The sequence below is a fragment of the Schistocerca piceifrons genome, chromosome 2 (genome assembly GCF_021461385.2).
Source record: "Schistocerca piceifrons isolate TAMUIC-IGC-003096 chromosome 2, iqSchPice1.1, whole genome shotgun sequence".
Classification (NCBI taxonomy): domain Eukaryota; kingdom Metazoa; phylum Arthropoda; class Insecta; order Orthoptera; family Acrididae; genus Schistocerca; species Schistocerca piceifrons.
The window spans coordinates 743,354,079-743,372,918 of NC_060139.1; the positions used below are offsets into that span (position 1 = coordinate 743,354,079).

The following is an 18,840-nucleotide window of genomic DNA, read 5'->3' on the forward strand; positions in this document are numbered from 1 at the left end:
CGGGTGTTGGCCCTGTGTTCCTCGGTCGTATGCAGTCCTGATTGTGGCGCTCACCTGCACGGCGCCAAACACGCATACGACCATCATTGGCACCAAGGCAGAAGCGACTCTCATCGCTGAAGACGACACGTCTCCATTCGTCCCTCCATTCACGCCTGTCGCGACACCACTGGAGGCGGGCTGCACGATGTTGAGGCGTGAGCAGAAGACGGCCTAACGGTGTGCGGGACCGTAGCCCAGCTTCATGGAGACGGTTGCGAATGGTCCTCGCCGATACCCCAGGAGCAACAGTGTCCCTAATTTGCTGGGAAGTGGCGGTGCGGTCCCCTACGGCACTGCGTAGGATCCTACGGTCTTGGCGTGCATCCGTGCGTCGCTGCGGTCCGGTCCCAGGTCGACGGGCACGTGCACCTTCCGCCGACCACTGGCGACAGCATCGATGTACTGTGGAGACCTCACGCCCCACGTGTTGAGCAATTCGGCGGTACGTCCACCCGGCCTCCCGCATGCCCACTATACGCCCTCGCTCAAAGTCCGTCAACTGCACATACGGTTCACGTCCACGCTGTCGCGGCATGCTACCAGTGTTAAAGACTGCGATGGAGCTCCGTATGCCACGGTAAACTGGCTGACACTGACGGCGGCGGTGCACAAATGCTGCGCAGCTAGCGCCATTCGACGGCCAACACCGCGGTTCCTGGTGTGTCCGCTGTGCCGTGCGTGTGGTCATTGCTTGTACAGCCCTCTCGCAGTGTCCGGAGCAAGTATGGTGGGTCTGACACACCGGTGTCAATGTGTTCTTTTTTCCATTTCCAGGAGTGTATTTATCCTTCGTAGTGAGTGCATAGAGCTTGAAAATTCATACTAGCGCAGGTTTGTTGCCATCTGGGGTGGTGCGCGGGAAGAAGATTTCGACTCCTTTCGACATGAGTAGCCAGAAAGGAGGCAGGAAGAGTCAGTCCGAGAATTTGCAAGAAAGGTTGTATGTTAGAGTTAGAGTAGGTTTATCAGTAGTACATTAAGACGTGCTGTTAAGGTCCAGCGAGCAAATACTAGGGCATTGTAGAAGCATACAGAGTCAGTAAAGCGAGTAGGAACGTCATCTCAATCTAAAGAAGGTCGATGGGTGATGTCATCGTGTCCATATACTCAGAGGGGGAAAACAAAGACGTTTGTAACATGGTACCAGGGCCGATACCAAGTAATTGAAACCACGTTACAAGTAAATGTGAAGTTGCAGCTGCTGACAAGGATAACAGTCTATGACCATCAAGGGTGCGTCAAAAGCAATTTCACAAGAAGTATTAATGAAAGTGAGGAGCGCGGCGAAAAGGAAACGGAAGAATGAGCAACAGGAGAGGGAGGTCCACACATTTCAAGCTTAATATGCACTGAGGGCAAGGAAATAATTGATATGTAATCTGTTTTGTGATTTTTGGGTATATTTGTCTTTTGTGTATAGTATAGGGCATTGACATTGTTTTAGATAAGGTTGTATATTAATGTCAAATTAGGATTTATTGGTAGTTTATTAAGACGTGCTGTTCAGAGGCAGCAAGGTCCTGAGGAGAGGGGAGGTGGGGTGATATTGATCCCTGTCCACAGGTTGCCGTAAAGAGCCAGAAAAAAATGGGAGTCTTGGCAATGATCTACCATTTTTGATGGTGGAGGAGTGAGGGCACTGCGAGAGCCATAATGTTATCCAGTCACAGATTGCTATTAACTTTATTGTTTAATGTACGAGGTAAGGGGGCTGGAGGAAATATTTTCAGGGGTACAACAGTTAGCAAATACACTACTGGCCATTAAAATTGCTACACCAAGAAGAAATGCAGATGATAAACGGGTATTCACTGGACAAATATATTATACTAGAACTGACATGTGACTACATTTTCACACAATTTGAGTGCATAGATCCTGAGAAATCAGTACCCAGAACAACCACCTCTGGCCGTAATAACAGCCTTGATACACCTGGGCATTGAGTCATACAGAGCTTGGATGGCATGTGCAGGTACAACACGATACCACAGTTTATCAAGACTGGCGTATTGGGAAGAGCCAGTTGCTCGGCCACCATTGACCAGACGTTTTCAGTTGGTGAGAGATCTGGAGAATGTGCTGGCCAGGGCAGCAGTCGAACATTTTCTGTATCCAGAAAGGCCCGTACAGGACCTGCAACATGCGGTCGTGCATTATCCTGCTGAAATGTAGGGTTTCGCACGGATCGAATGAAGGGTAGAGCCACAGGTCGTAACAGATCTGAAATGTATCGTCCACTGTTCAAAGTGCCGTCAATACGAACAAGAGGTGACCGAGACGTGTAATCAATGGCACTCCATTTCATCACGCCGGGTGATACGCCGATATGGCGATGACGAATACACGCTTCCAATGTGCGTTCACCGCGATGTCGCCAAACATGGATGCGACCATCATGATGCTGTAAACATAACCTGGATTCGTCCGAAAAAATGACGTTTTGCCATTCGTGCACCCAGGGTCGTCGTTGAGTACACCATCGCAGGCGCTCCTGTCTGTGATGCAGCGTCAATGGTAACCACAGCCACGGTCTCCGAGCTGACAGTCCACACTGCTGCAAACGTCGTCGAGCTGTTCGTGCAGATGGTTGTTGTCTTGCAAACGTCCCCATCTGTTGACTCAGGGATCGAGGCATGGCTGCACGATCCGTTACAGCCATGCGGATAAGATGCCTGTCATTTCGACTGCCAGTGATACGAGGCCGTTGGGATCCAGCATGGCGTTCCGAATTACCCTCCTGAACCCACCGATTCCATATCCTGCAAACAGTCATTGGATCTCGAGCAACGCGAGCAGCAATGTTACGATACGATAAACCGCAATCGCGATCGGCTACAATCCGACCTTTATCAAAGTCGGAAACGCGATGGTATGCATTTCTCCTCCTTATACGAGGCATCAGAACAACGTTTCACCAGGCAACGCCAGTCAACTGCTGTTTGTGTATGAGAAATCGGTTGGAAACTTTCCTCATGTCAGCATGTTGTAGGTGTCGCCACGGGCGCCAACCATGTGTTAATGTTCTGAAAAGCTAATCATTTGCACATCACAGCATCTTCTTCCTGTCGGTTAAATTTCACGTCTGTAGCACGTCATCTTCGTGGTGCAGCAATTTTAACGGCCAGTAGTGTAGTAGTGGGAGGCCGAAATAGGTCTCAAAGGAGCACAGAAAGTTGCTCGGTGCATATGCACGATTAAACAAGCAGATGCCAGAAGTTATCAGAGTGGTATTCCATGAGTTCAGGAGGGTAAAAAGGGGAAGGATAGGTGAGGGAGGGGTGGGAGGGGTAGAACATTAAAGACCATATTCAGGACACCAGACGCAAGTTACATGGGCAAACTGAACAAAACAGTGGACACTGGAAGGGTGTTAGTAGAGGTAAATAAAGTAAGTATGGAGTGGCATTCCACACAGATTGTGAACTTGGAGAGCTGCATGTTGAACAACACATACGTGCTTCGACAGTTTACTAAGGAAGTCATAATCTCTATACCGAGATCTGGAGCAGTTCAAACACGAATGTAAGTACAAGATTCAAGAATAACAATTGGTGAAATAAATGCGCCTCGGAATGATATAAATATGTCTGAATTTTGAGGCAGAAACGCTCCCGTCACTGAAGTCCAGCACCACCACCACAGCACCAGCGCCAAACTGGACAGTGAGATGACTGGACATTCCCAGCAGCGGCCACGGGTTTGAACCCACGTTGTACCTGCTGCCAGCGCTGAGTTCCGCACAGCACTTTGTGCCACAACCCGCCGATCTGGAGTTGCCAGTACTGAGTTCCCTCCACAGTACTTACTACCAGCGCGCCTACCGCCGTTCAACTCCTGCCAGAGAGCAGCAAGTCAAATAATGCACACAGCAGTCTCTACCCTCCACCACGGTGGCTGTGTTTGGAGCTGAGGGGCCGTTCCAGGTGACGTCACCGACAGAGCAGTAGCGCTCTCCTAGCGTCGCAACTGTGGCCTACAAGGGCTGCCGACTGTCCACAGGTCTGCCGTCAGCATTGCGGGGTGTCGATACAGCATCCTCTCACTAGGGCAGAAGCCGCTGCCCGTACATCAGCGCCGGCCAGGGTCAACCACATGAGGCGTGTTTTGCCTCACCAAGCTACGAAAAAACATGCACTGAGACTGAATAAAATCATTCTTTATCAGCACTGTTTCCACTGAGCCTGCCAGCCCATCACCACCACCACTCACACAACCAAGTGCAAATGCACTCTTCGTTTTGGTCATGCCAGCCTGCTTTTATAGGCTACTAGATTTTTGCAACTTATCATTTTTCGAATGCTGCTGCAAATTTATTTTAAGAATTTATCACTATGTACAACTTACACTTCATCCTCATATCCTGCTTTCTTGTACTGTCGTCACAGACCTGGTAATGCGTGGAATGCGTATGTTTGTCAACATAATCGTGAGGAATTCTCTTGTAAGAGATCAAAATATAAAAACCAGTTTCACACACACACATAATATATATATATATATATATATATATATATATATATATATATATATATATATATATACAGGGTGACTCACCTAACGTTACCGCTGGATATATTTCGTAAACCACATCAAATACTGACGAAACGATTCCACAGACCGAACGTGAGGAGAGGGGCTAGTGTAACTGTTCAATACAAACCATACAAAAATGCACGGAAGTATGTTTTTTAACACAAACCTACGTTTTTTTTAAATGGAACGCCGTTAGCTTTGTTAACACATCTGAACATATAAACAAGTACGTAATCAGTGCCGTTTGTTGCATTGTAAAATGTTAATTACATCCGGAGATATTGTAACCTAAAGTTGACGCTTGAGTACCACTCCTCCGCTGTTCGATCGTGTGTGTCGGAGAGCACTGCAACATACATCGCGTTTCTACAGAATGATCTGCCAACGTTGCTCGAAAATGTCCCACTGGAAACGCGTCGACGTATGTGGTATAAGCATGATGGTGCACCTGCACATTCCGCAATGAACACTAGGCTGACCCTTGACAGGACGTTCGACAGGCGTTTCATAGGACGTGGAGGACGCATAAATTGGCCAGCCCGTTCTCCTGATATTACACCTCTGGACTTGTTTCTGTGGGGTACGTTAAAGGAGAATGTGTACCGTGATGTGCCTACAACCCCATAGGATATGAAACAACGTATTGTGGCAGCCTGCGGCGACATTACACCAGATGTACTCCGGCGTGTACGACGTTCATTATGCCAGAGATTGCAATTGTGTGCAGCAAATGATGGCCACCACATTGAAGGTCTATTGGTCTGACATGTCGGAACACATTCTATTCCACTCCGTAATTGAAAACGGAAACCACGTGTGTACGTGTACCTCACCCCTCATGGTAATGTACATGTGCGTCAGTGAAAAAGACCAATAAAAAGGTGTTAGCATGTGGACGTAATGTGCTGTTCCAGTCTCTTCTGTACCTAAGGTCCATCACCGTTCCCTTTGGATCCCTACGTAATTCGGTGCTCCCCGCTACACACGATCGAACGGCGGAGGAGTAGTACTCAAGCGTCAACTTTAGGTTACAATATCTCCGGATGTAATTAACATTTTACAATGCAACAAACGGCACTGATTACGTATTTGTTTATATGTTCAGATGTGCTAACAAAATTAACGGGGTTCCATTTAAAAAAACGTAGGTTTATGTTAAAAAACATACTTCCGTGCATTTTTGTATGGTTTGTATTAAACAATTACACTAGCCCCTCTCCTCACGTTCGGTCTGTGGAATCGGTTCGTCAGTATTTGATGTGGTTTACGAAATATATCCAGCGGTAACGTTAGGTGACTCACTCTGTATATATATATATAATCATTGTATTAGCATGGCTACTGCCATACCCAACAGCTGTGCATGTATTAGCAGTGCTACAAATCCCCAGTTTCAATACTGCTCTCCTTTCTATGCTGGTGTGGTCCACTTGTACCTGACAACAGACAAGTGACGAGCTAACAGTTAAGCAGGCAATGGCGGAAACTTGTAAGTCGAGTCTTTGAGCGGATAGGGACGGTACACTTCGTAGAACCCGCTGATGAGATTAAAGCAAATTTATAGATCTCTTTTCTGATCTCTAACGTGTTGAGTGAACGATTTGGCTTTTATCAGTAACATCCATGTACCACTGGATGCGCTTACATGCATGGATATAGACTTGCCTTTGGTTCAGCGCAACAGTTAGAAGTAGGTGCAGTGCAAGGAGGTTATTCAGTGCATACAACTCTGCAACTCTAAAAAGAAAATGAAACAGAAACTAACATCTCCTGGTTGCCTTCGAATTGGTTGCTGGTAACGAATCAACAGCATATGTGATGGCTTAATCGTGTTAGCTATAATGTTGTGGCAAGATGAGAATAACATTTAGTATGTGTTATCAGAGCAATATGGAACATACTTCTGGCTATGCTGCTTACGTCTGTATTACACAATAAAATATCTTTGTCATATGTTCTACCGGAGTACTTTTAGCATATCTTTTATAAAAGGTAGAGTGTGGTACTAGGCTTTATAAAACGTATATCAGAGAACTTTGACAGTGCAATACAGGCTATACTATCTGCTTATTCTGTACTAATAGCTCTCATTTGCTTTCCAGACAAAGTGTGTGTTCTACACATGGGGCACTACTGGTGGCTGGTACTACTCCTATAGCCATGATGTGTATGACGTCATGGAGTTCTCATCGAAGAAATTTCCCAAGACTTTCCACAACGCTTACTCTGCTATGGGGGTCTATGGCAAACCGATGAAGGCTGTAAGTAGATAGCAAGAAACGATCTCTTATTGTGTTTACAGTGATACTAGATTAGCATATTTTCACTGCTTGATGATCTACGTTGTACAGATTATGTAGTTGATCCAAAAGTGTGCCATTCAGGCTATGTGTAGAGGTCACGCAGATAAGAGAAATGCCATACAACAGAGGCGCATTACAGAGCCATGTGGGATCTCAGCCCGGATCTTCTAGCGTGTAGATAATTCCGATCTAGCACGGAAATGGAAGGACAGCACCTGCAGGTAGGACTGGAGCAGCTAGCCATGTGACATGGGGCTCTAAGGGCCACAAAACTGTAGAGCAGGCCCTCATGCCTCACAGTGTCAACGGCTCAGGAGTCGTCGAGTATTATGGCCATAGTACTCTCGACACTGTGTAGCCACCATGGCACTCTCTGCAAGTCGCATCAGTTGGGGCATCACAGAGTGGCTGCACCAGAATCTGAACTGTTCAGTGTGGAGAAGCTGTTGGTTGAGGATGAATTGCTGCAGCCTCTTCAGGTATAGCAACTCGTAAACTTAGGAAAGCACCAGAAGCAGACCATAGAGCGAGATTTTGGAGGGCCATTAGTTATTCGTCGGTTAGGGGATTACCATTACCTCCATGTGCTTCCAGGCTTCTGAGTATATTACAGACCACAGGACTGCATTAAATGAGGCTAAAATTTCCCTGCAGAGATGTATGGTAATTGCCTGTGTATCTGATTTGTCAACAGGTTGGCCGTTCTGTCCTTACATGCATTAACCCTCTACAGTTGCTGTTGGACTTCTTGTGCTGTGATGTGTTCTATATGGTCTTTCTCTTCCCATGTCACCATGGTCAGTGGGATCCGCTTGTTGGCCATTGCAATGAGAGTAACGTAAGGGGATTCTTCCACTGTGGTGAAAATCTCAGCGAACATGGCTGCCACAGTTACCAAAGCATCTGCCATGGCATCCAGTTCACTCATGGTGACATATTCACCTGGAGTGTAGGTACTGCAGCGCCACAGCTGCAACTGCTTGAACCTAGATGAAACTAAACAATTGAAACTTCAATGGGGGTTTTTGGTAACAGATAAATACGTAGGTTGGAACTTAAATATTGGAAACTATTTATTCACAATCGATACAAAAGAGCTATAAGTTTGTACCTGTTACTGTCCTTCAAAGTAGTCACCAGCGTTGTGTTGAACCCATAGCCAAAAAATGGCTCAAATGGCTCTGAGCACTATGGGATTTAACATCTAAGGTCATCAGTCCCCTAGAACTTAGAACAGCTTAAACCTAACTAACCTAAGGGCATCACACACATCCATGCCCGAGGCAGGATTCAAACCTGTGACCGTAGCGGTCGCGCGGTTCCAGACTGAAGCGCCTAGAACCGCTCGGCCACAGCGGCCGGCCACCCGTTGCCAGCGATGTGGAAGGCGTAGCATACCGTTAGCAGAGCCTGTTCTGTTGATGGTGCGAATGGAGCGGTCTACTGCATGTCGAATCTCTGGAACAGTTCTGAAGCAAATGCCACGATGTGGTTCCTTCATCTTCGGAATCAAATCAGAATCACAAGGACTTTAAGTCGTATTACTGTTCGTTTTTGGAGCATCACCTGCGACCAGCTTTGTGAAAGAAGCTGTGATACTTTCTGCGCAACCCACCGATCATTTTACACGATAATGCGCGGGCGCATACAGCGCCAGCTGTGGCTGCCCTGTTCGGTCGATGGGACTGGGAAGTACTGTACCATCCACCATACTCCCCGGACTTAAGTCCTTGTGACTTTGATTTGATTGCGAAGATGAAGGAACCACTTCGTGGCATTCGCTTCAGAACTGTTCCAGAGATTCGACAGGCAATAGACCTCTCCATTCGCACCATCAACAGAACAGGCTCTGCTAACGGTATACTATGCCTTCCACATCGCTGGCAACGGGTTCTACACAACGCTGGTGACTACTTTGGAGGACAGTAACAGGAGCAAACATGTAACTCTTTTGTATTGGTTGTGAATAAATAGTTGCCACTATTTAAGTTCTAACCCTCGTATTATGAAATCAATCCTCAGTTTAGGTGAATTTGTTGCTATGTCACCACCAGAAGGTTCCACATCGCTGGCAACGGGTTCTACACAACGCTGGTGACTACTTTGGAGGACAGTAACAGGAGCAAACATGTAACTCTTTTGTATTGGTTGTGAATAAATAGTTGCCACTATTTAAGTTCTAACCCTCGTATTATGAAATCAATCCTCAGTTTAGGTGAATTTGTTGCTATGTCACCACCAGAAGGTGAGAACGCAGTCTTAAATATGTATATGGTTCATTTGCAAATTTGGGGTTAGGTCGTGCAGTGTTGATTCAAGCCCTTATAAAAGCATTTATTATTTATATGGCATACTTAGCAAACAACCTTCATTTAGCTTGTTGCTGCCATACTACACTACTCAAATAGTCATATTACAAAGATTAACCTTGTTAAAATTCTTACCAAAAAGCATAAAAATTCTGGAATAAATCACTCATGCTGATAATAGACTAATCATCTATCTGTGAAGACCTCTCCTTTCCCACTTTACTAATAAATATTAAATAAATTACATATAACAACTAGTGTGACCATTCAGTATTAAAGTAAATGTGATCCCTTTTTAGCTAGTTTGAAGATTTATTAAACGGGGTGTCTGTAGGTTCGTAGGTAATGTCTGTAGGTTTTGATATTGTTATACATGACTTTGCACATAAATGTTATAATTATTTTAATATTTGCTTTATAAACATGACAATATTACTCTTATTTCAACGCTGTCATCATATTTTCTGTAAGATGCCTGGAAGTGGTTTTCATGTTTTTTGTTAATATTCAAAGCTTTTGCACAGTCCAGTCACATTAATGTGACCACTGCCTATATTCAACGTCAACGTGCATTAAGCATTCACAGACAGCAGGTGGCAGCACTAGCAATGGAGGGTGTATGAGGCATGTCGGGGGATACGACAAACTGTCCAGTCATCGTAAAACACAAATGGAGCAATTTCTGTGACAACCAAAAGGGCATGGTAGCTGGGTTTTGGGACAAGGGTGGAAGTGTTTCCAAAATGGCTACGTCTTTAAAGTGTTCATGTGCCGCCATAGTTCAAATATACTGTGCATAGAAAAATGACGCTATCCAAAACTGGCGCCGAGAGAACAGTCTTGAACCAAGGGCCATAGAGCACAAGGATGAGCGACGGCGATGCAGATATGTATGGGCGAACATGTGTGCAACTGTTGAACAGCTGACTGCCCACTTGAACTAAGGGACTACCAACACGTCTCCTCGATGACCATCCCGCTCAATGTTGCTGCACAGAGGCTTCTGCAGCAAGTGCTTGGTTCATGCATCCATAGTGACTGCTGTTCATTCGAGACAAAGGTTAGAATTTACATAAAAATACCGTAGCTGGACGTCCTTTGAGTGGCAACAGGTGACGCTCTCAGATGAATCACTTTTAATGCTCCATTGTACGATGGCCATCGTCGTCTATAGCATGAAATGTTTCAAAGAAAACACTCTGCAACAACCACTGGAAGAGTCCATACCAGAGGATGGAGCGTTATGGTCTGTGGATATTTTCACGACGTCCCCTGGGTGATCTTGTCATTCTGGAATTTACAGTGGATCAACACAAGTATGCATCTGTCCTTGGAGAGCACTTTCACCCCTACATGGAGTTTGCTTTTTCCTCAGCATGATGGCATCTACAAGCAGGACAATGATACATGTTACGTGGGTTACAGTATACATGCGCAGTTTGAGGTTGAGTTACTGTACCCCTTGGCTACCAAATTCCCCTGATTTAAAACCAATTTAGAATCTGTGGAAGTACCTTTACCAGGCAGTTCGTGCCATAGATCTTCAACCAAAAAATCGAATGCAGCTGGTACCACACTGGGGTCACTATGGTTCCACATCCCTGTTGGTACCTTCAAAACCTGACATCTCTCTTCCTGCGCATCTTGCAGCGGTATCTGCTGTCAAAGGTGGTTATTCAGGCTTTTTATAGGTTCTCACATTAATGTGACTGAGCAATGTAGTTTTAGCACAGTGGCACCTGAACATATTGCTCAGCAGTCAGAAGCATGCAGCGATACAATCTACCTGAGTATCATGGGAATTCCAGATTACATCCCCCCAGTGGCATACAGGAAAACAAACCCTCCTTCTCTCATGGCTTGCTCCAGTGATTCGAAGTTCTGCTGAGTACTTGCTTACCTATCTGACAAAGCTGCTTCGTGACTACTTGCCAGCTATATTATGCTCAACCAAACCCTCTTTTTTTGAATACCTTTTACAGCGGACATATTGCTCATAATGTTACACACCTCCATTTCATGTCGTAATAGCCCGCTAATTCTGACATGAAGTTGCACCGAATAGCCAGCTGGATACTTGTCAGTGTCTATAAATGCCTTTTTATTCTGCCAATCTCTGTGTGGCAATCCTGTGATGGTGGATTACTCAGTATGTTATTATTCAGGACAACATATGCACTTACAAGAAACAGCTGTATTATAATAAATTATTCAATTATATACCTAACAAATGTGCTAATTTGTTTGTGGATTTGCAATCGTGAATATCAGTTAAGCCAACGCTTCTGCCCGTACTCTCATTACATGGAACATTCTGTTCACTGGGATGTTACGTGATCTTCATTGGTCCCTTCAGTTCGAGGCAGCTAGTTTGTTGCATCAGTACTCTGCAGTGCTTCCACTCACACAGGCACAACCAGAAGTCCAGCCCATCTATCACAAGCCAAACTATCTATCAATATACCATAAATCCTAAATAAATGATTGTGCAGATAAGCAGACCTATAACTCCCCAGTGATCAGGTTATATGAACCCCTCCCAGGAATTATCAAGTGTCCACTGTGCTTAGCTCTCAATTAAGGCTTAGTCAGGCAACAAATACAATATATAAACATAAATTTAATAGTCTACATACTTCCATAGTTATCCAAATACTTCAAAGTACCATTTTATCTTCAACAGTATTCATGTCCGAAATTAACCTTTATTTATAATTGTAACATTGAATATACAAACTAATTCACTCATTTCTTACTTAACATACTCAATATGACAAATAAGTTACATCTTTCAACATGTACAACTTCTATGTCTCCTTTAAATAATTCATTAAACACATTCCCACCATACTATCTCCCACAACTCATTCTATCTCTTGGTCACTCGGAACATCAATTGACCCAACTGCTCTGGTATCAAAGCTTTATGAATTTTAGCATGGGATATCCAATCCCCAACAATACAATTTACCTCCTCTTTTCCCACCCAATTAAAATTAACATCCTTGTAGAGAATCATAAATTAATCATTGAAGAAAACATGTTTCAATTTCTTCATCAGGATATTACTCATTGGTCGCGTCCTCCTTATTGCCTCCCAACCTTACTTCATTAATCAATTTGTCACAATGAGAACACACATTCTGATGTACATTTATTTGCACATGCATATCATCAACAAATATTTTACTATCTACATCATAGATGCAGGCATTGTTAATGATAGTACCTTCTTTACCCCGGATAGGCACTTTTCTACTCATTACTTACACCTAAGCCTCTTATATAATTATTTTAATTATGGTTTATTCTTTTGTCCCTTGAGTCCTTATCCACTCCTATTTTCCCCTTTGATGAAATTAAAGTATCTGTTTTAGAGATATCAGTAATTTTAGCTGAAACTAAACCCACACTGTTTTGATGTTTTCTGACGCAGTCCTCTTATTTCTATAACATTTCACCAAAATAAAACTACACTGAACATCATTAAATTTAGTTTTACGTCATTTGCTTTGATAATTTCTTCTATTCCATTTACTGTAGTTTTATTTATCTTATGCCATTTACTGGACCACTGTAGTCAATATTATGAGCTAGGTTATTCTGTTTTTTGTTGACCAAATACTTTTTCATTCTTTCATGTTGTGCCCTTCTCTCCTCATCTGAAATCACCCTTCCCATTCTCTGTTTCTTAATTTTTATTGGTAGTGTGATACGTTTGTCCTGAAGTACTTTGAGAGCATCTGTCTTGCCTTTCAAATACTTCATCATAATCTGTGGTCTGATCATGTTCTCCTTGATCTCTGTGATACATCTAATGTTTCTCTTGCTATTCCATAACTTCTCAGTTATTCTCAAGCTAATTCTATTTTCTGTTGTCCTCATCCAATGGCCTAGCAAAGAGACCCATTTCATTTTCACTGTACTTGTCACTGGTTCTACTTCCTTATAAACTGTTTCATTTGAAGCTATTCTCCAACTCCATCTTTCTGGTATTTTTTATTTGTACATGTTCTGAGTATCCTTCTTTCTATTTTGAGTAATCTGCCTATTGCTACAGTGTTGGTTGTTTTAAATATAGTTTCGCTAGCATATGTTATTTGCAGCTGTGTGACTATTTTGTGGCGTTTCAGCTTTGTGGGTATTGAGAGGCTTTTTTGTGATTTGTGTTCTTGATAAAATTATGTGCTTTAATCAATTCGTTTATTCTGCTTTGCCATGATGGTTTTCATTCAGGTTGTGTTTTATTATTTCTCCAAGTATTTAAACATTTCAACAATTTTTGTTTCATGTTCTCCAATTCGTATTTTGTTTGCTGGTGCGTTTTTGTTAGTATTATTTCTGTTTTGTTTTTCAAAAGATATTTTAAGGCCAATACTCTGGGCTACTTCCTGTAATGATTGTATTTGTTGTTTGGTTTCTTGAATGTTTTTGGCGAGAATAGCGAGGTCATCAGCAAATCCTAAACAGTTCAACTTTATGTCATCTTTTTGTGTTCTAATCTTAATGTTCTTTGGATTGTCTTGTGCCAAGGGCACAATTAAAAAGAAATGGTTAGTATTCGAATTTGTACTTGTTAAGGCAAGTTATATCCGTTTGATTTATTTTGGGTCCAAACGGTCTCAAAATTTTTAACAGTGAGGGTCTAAGGACAGAATCATATGCTTCCTCAAAATCTATAAATGTAATTGAGAGGCTTGTTTCGTTTGTGGTGATAAGCCATGATTAATTTTAGAGTAATTATTTGTTCGCTACATCTTCTCCAAGGTCTGAAGCCTCCTTGGTATTCCTTCAGTTCCTTATCCAGTTGTTCTTTGATCCTACTACGTAAAATCTTGGAAAAAAATCTAGTAGGTACAGTCCAAGAGCGAGATTCCTCTATAGTTATCTGGATCACTTTTGTCTTCTTCCTTACAAAGTTGTTTAATTATAGCTATGCAAATTCTTCTAGCAATTTTTCTGTTACCCAAATTTTTGTAAAATAATATGTAAAGATGTCTGAGTTGTTTTACCAGCATAATTCCACATTTCGGCAAACATTTGATTTTCCGCGCATGCTTTGTAGTTTCTCGTTTCTTTAAGTGCAGTTTCTATTTCTTGTACTGTAGGTGGGTTTATATTTTCTGGTTTGGCTTTTACAGGGGTGCTTGTGTCTATTGTTAAGAGCTTGTCAGTTTCATCACAGTTCAAGAGCTTGTTGAATGCTTCTGCCATAATTTCTGTGTTTCCTTGTTATTATGGACAATTCTTCCATCTTTATTTCTCAGAAATAGTGTGGGAGGGTTTTAATTACGTAATTGTTTATCAAAGGCTTTGGAATACTCTCTGGAATTGGTTTTGTAGACGTCTTCTTCAATGGAGCTCAGTAGGGCCTTTTGATATTTGCACTTTGTTTTTCTGATAATTTGAGAGAATGTTTTTCTTATATTTTTTATATTACTTGCATTTTCTTCTGTTTTGTGATTTTGAAATTTTGCCCAAGCTCGATGTCTTTCATCATGCATTTCGTCACATTCTGTAGCCACCATGTATGTTTTTTTACATTGATTTACTGGGGCTAATTCTGCAGCATACTGTTTCAAAACTGGTATTAATTCCATAGGATTATGATTTACTTTTGTATTTTATGTGGTTTCTGATATCTGTCATTTCTGATTAATTTATGTGGGTCATACTTTCTTTTGTTTCCAATTGTTGACTGTCCTTTTTTCCTTAATTTGATTTTGATTTTGACCAAATAATGATCTCGACCTGTTTCTGTTTCTCTAAGTACTTTAACATTTCGGATATCTTTATGACAGAATTTTTCCAAGCAGACATGGTAGAGCTGCCACGCTCCTCTTGTCCAATCAGGATGTTTCCATGTCACAAGTTTGCTTGGTTTTCTTTTAAAATATATACATTTAGATATGAGCCCATTTCCCTGTTATATCTTTCTACTTATTTTCCTTTCCCATTTGGGCATTAAAATCTCCTATTAAGATCTTTATGTTGTTGTTATTGACTTGATTCATTGCCTGATCCTAAAGACCCCAGAAATTTTCTACTTCTACCATAGTTCTTGTTAGAAAAATTTTCTCATTGATAGGGGCATAGGCTTTGATGATAGTGAAGATCTTGTTTGTGGTTTTCAAAGTTGCGATTCATGGATAAATAGCTTTAAAATCAGTTACTGAATTTATCACTTTCAAATTTACCATAAATCCTGTTCTGAATTGTGGGCTCTGTTTCATAACTCTTTGTCCTGGTTTTCCATTGTAAATTCTATAACATTGAGATTCAAATTGATCTTCTGTTGTGTTTCTCATTTCTTGGAATCCCACTACTATGATATTTTGTCTGTCTAATTCATTGGTGAAGTTTTTGAGGTTTCTAGTTTTCATTAAAGAACTTACGTGTTGCAATGTAATTAATGTGTTTATGCTTTATTTTGGCATTATGCACTTGATGAAAGTTGGCTGATTCCAAATGAGTCTTCTAGTTGGCTACCCATGGAATCTAATGTGGCCTTCTCCTTGCCTACTGGATTGGATGATGGAAATTTTTCTCTAAAAGACCTTTCCATGTTTGTCGGATGCTATCAACCTTGAATGAAGCAAGTTCCGTGTTACAACTATGATTGTTAACCATAGAAGAGATTAATCAGCCACTACTAATGTATGGAACAGAACCTGTTCGGGTACCACCACTGACATAAGAAAACATTGTACCCTTGGTACTAGTTTTCGTCCATGCCGAATATTTTATTTCTCTGGTACCCAACATATCTGGTGAGCATTTCCCTATCCGTCACCTGGGGAGACTCTCAGTACAAGAATAGCAACTCCTCGAGATTTACTGTATTTATTATATACCCCTAAATTTTTCACTACTTAGAATAGTATCTATGTCACACATCCATATCTTTCCTCTCCTTGTCACACTAATATCTCATCCTATTGTATCTTTTTCTGGCCCTACTGATTGCATAATTGCAAGCTTCCCTCCAGACCTTAAGTGAGGCACTAATTAGTTTTCGAACCATCTGCTCTGGAAAGCAGCATCTGGCAGCCGCTCATGCTTTGCTACAAGCCTGTCATTATCTCTTCTTGGCTCAAAATTGTCTCTTATTCTCCAGAACTTCCATTTTGTCATTGCTGCATATCTTGAATGTTGTGTCCATTTCTCTCATCCTTCCATTTATGGCCACTGGGTCCATTAAAACTATTGTTGTTGTAATGTCCTCTGTCCTGATTCCTACCATTCTGTCTATAAAATAGAGCTCTATCCATATTTTCCACAAAATCGATTGGACTGTGGATGAGTTCCCACCATAAGGATTCTGGGAGTCTTTTTTTCAAAACTGAAATTTCTGTCATCCCATCCAGTGGTCTATGCAAATGAATTAATTTCTCCAACTTCCTAACACAAAACTCATTTATGCTTTCCTTTCTACTTCTGTAACCAGAACCATTCAAAATATCATTCTGCAATCTCAGCTGCTTTGCAGTCCCAATACTTATTCAAGAACATTGTTTGAAATGTTTTGTAATCTACAATCTGCTCGGAATTTTGATTAGTGCTCATCTGAACAACTACTTCCATCTTTTTACAAATTTAATCTTATCAATGTCACTCATGCCAGCTGCAAAATCACCTTTACATGGAGCTGGAAATCTCTTGTATGATATATATTCTGTCCACTAAATGGTTAGGTACAAAACCTTTGCCCAATAGGTTCAAATGGCTCTGAGCACTATGGGACTCAACTGCTGTGGTCATAAGTCCCCTAGAACTTAGAACTACTTAAACCTAACTAACCTAAGGACATCACACACATCCATGCCCGAGGCAGGATTCGAACCTGCGACCGTAGCGGTCGTGCGGTTCCAGACTGTAGCGCCTTTAACCGCTCGGCCACTCCGGCCGGCTTTGCCCAATAGGATATCCTAACATTACATGTCCTGTTGCTATATTAACAGTGTATTTGAAAATATTTATTCGTCTTTTAATTTTTTCCAGTCCCTATTTATCTCTTTGTGGCATTTAGAAATCTATGCCTTAATGGATTTGAATTCTGCATTTGTTTGACTTTCATAGATTTTATTTTTTTCTTCTTGTGCATGAATCTGCCCCACAAGATCGATTTACACAATTTACACTTTGCCAGTCCCAATACTTATTCAAGAACATTGTTTGAAACGTTTTGTAATCTACAATCTGCTCGGAATTTTGATTAGTGCTCATCTGAACAACTACTTCTGTCTTTTTACAAATTTAATCTTATCAATATCACTCATGCCAGCTGCAAAATCATCTTTACATGGAGCTGGAAATCTCTTGTATGATATATATTCTGTCCACTAAATGGTTAGGTACAAAACCCTTGCCCAATAGGATATCCTAACATTACATGTCCTGTTGCTATATTAACAGTGTATTTGAAAATATTTATTTGTCTTTTAATTTTTTCCAGTCCCTATTTATCTCTTTGTGGCATTTAGAAATCTATGCCTTAATGGGTTTGAATTCTACATTTGTTTGACTTTCATAGATTTTATTTTTTTTGTTCTTGTGCATGAATATGCCCCACAAGTTCGATTTGCACAATTTCCACTTAAGCCACAAACCATTTCTCTCCCCCATCTACCATCCTCTTCTACCAGTATAACATTAATCTCCAATTTACTCTCAGCTTCTATGAATCTGTCTTGCTGCCGATCAAATTTTTCCACTTACTTTACCTATCTTCACCTAAAGCTTTGTTTTAATTCTCCAATGCTACTGTCAAGCTTCAATCCATATCTCAGATTCTGTATTTCATATTTTAAACTCCCTAATTCTGAATCCATCTTTTCAGATTTCTCACTCAATGGACTTAAAGATAGAGCTGACTTCCTGCTATCCACTGATTTTACCTATCTATCTCTTCCCTTTGTATCCTTTTGGTACCTGAATCACCACCTGTACCCTTTGATCCACTATCGCTTGGTGCTTTTGCAGTTCGTCAGAAATGGCCTGTGACTCTAAACACAAACAAAGAAATGCATCTGTTAAAGTGTTTACTTTCGTAGTCTTTTACTTGCTGCTGTGGAGCAATACAATGCTGAAGGTGATACTTGGGATTGATGTCTGAGGTGAGGATGCACTATGGCTTAAAGGTGGATCATGGATGCGATTTGGTATGGAGAGAGATGCTGTAGCACAAGGATGGTGTTGCAGAAGCGCCACAGCACAGAGGTGGCAGAGTGGAGATACTGCATGTTGGAGGTGGTGGCACAGCGACAACATGGCTCAGAGACAATGGTACAGAGACACTGCAACACGAAACATGCAGAGCAGAGATGATGCTGCAAGAAGGTAGCTGTACAGAGATACACTCCTGGAAATTGAAATAAGAACACCGTGAATTCATTGTCCCAGGAAGGGGAAACCTTATTGACGCATTCCTGGGGTCAGATACATCACATGATCACACTGACAGAACCACAGGCACATAGACACAGGCAACAGAGCATGCACAATGTCGGCACTAGTACAGTGTATATCCACCTTTCGCAGCAATGCAGGCTGCTATTCTCCCATGGAGACGATCGTAGAGATGCTGGATGTAGTCCTGTGGAACGGCTTGCCATGCCATTTCCACCTGGCGCCTCAGTTGGACCAGCGTT

The 18,840-nt window shown here is 41.9% G+C and overlaps 1 protein-coding gene across 2 annotated transcripts in view; it reads left to right on the plus strand.

Annotated features, from left to right (window-relative positions):
• LOC124777839 overlaps positions 1 to 18,840 on the plus strand; it is a 151,692-nt gene that overhangs the window by 63,314 nt on the left and 69,538 nt on the right. For both annotated transcript variants that reach the window (XM_047253375.1, XM_047253374.1), the window contains exon 3: positions 6,681 to 6,839. In XM_047253375.1, the coding sequence (XP_047109331.1) occupies positions 6,681 to 6,839 (159 nt within the window). The remainder of the gene's footprint in view (positions 1 to 6,680; positions 6,840 to 18,840) is intronic.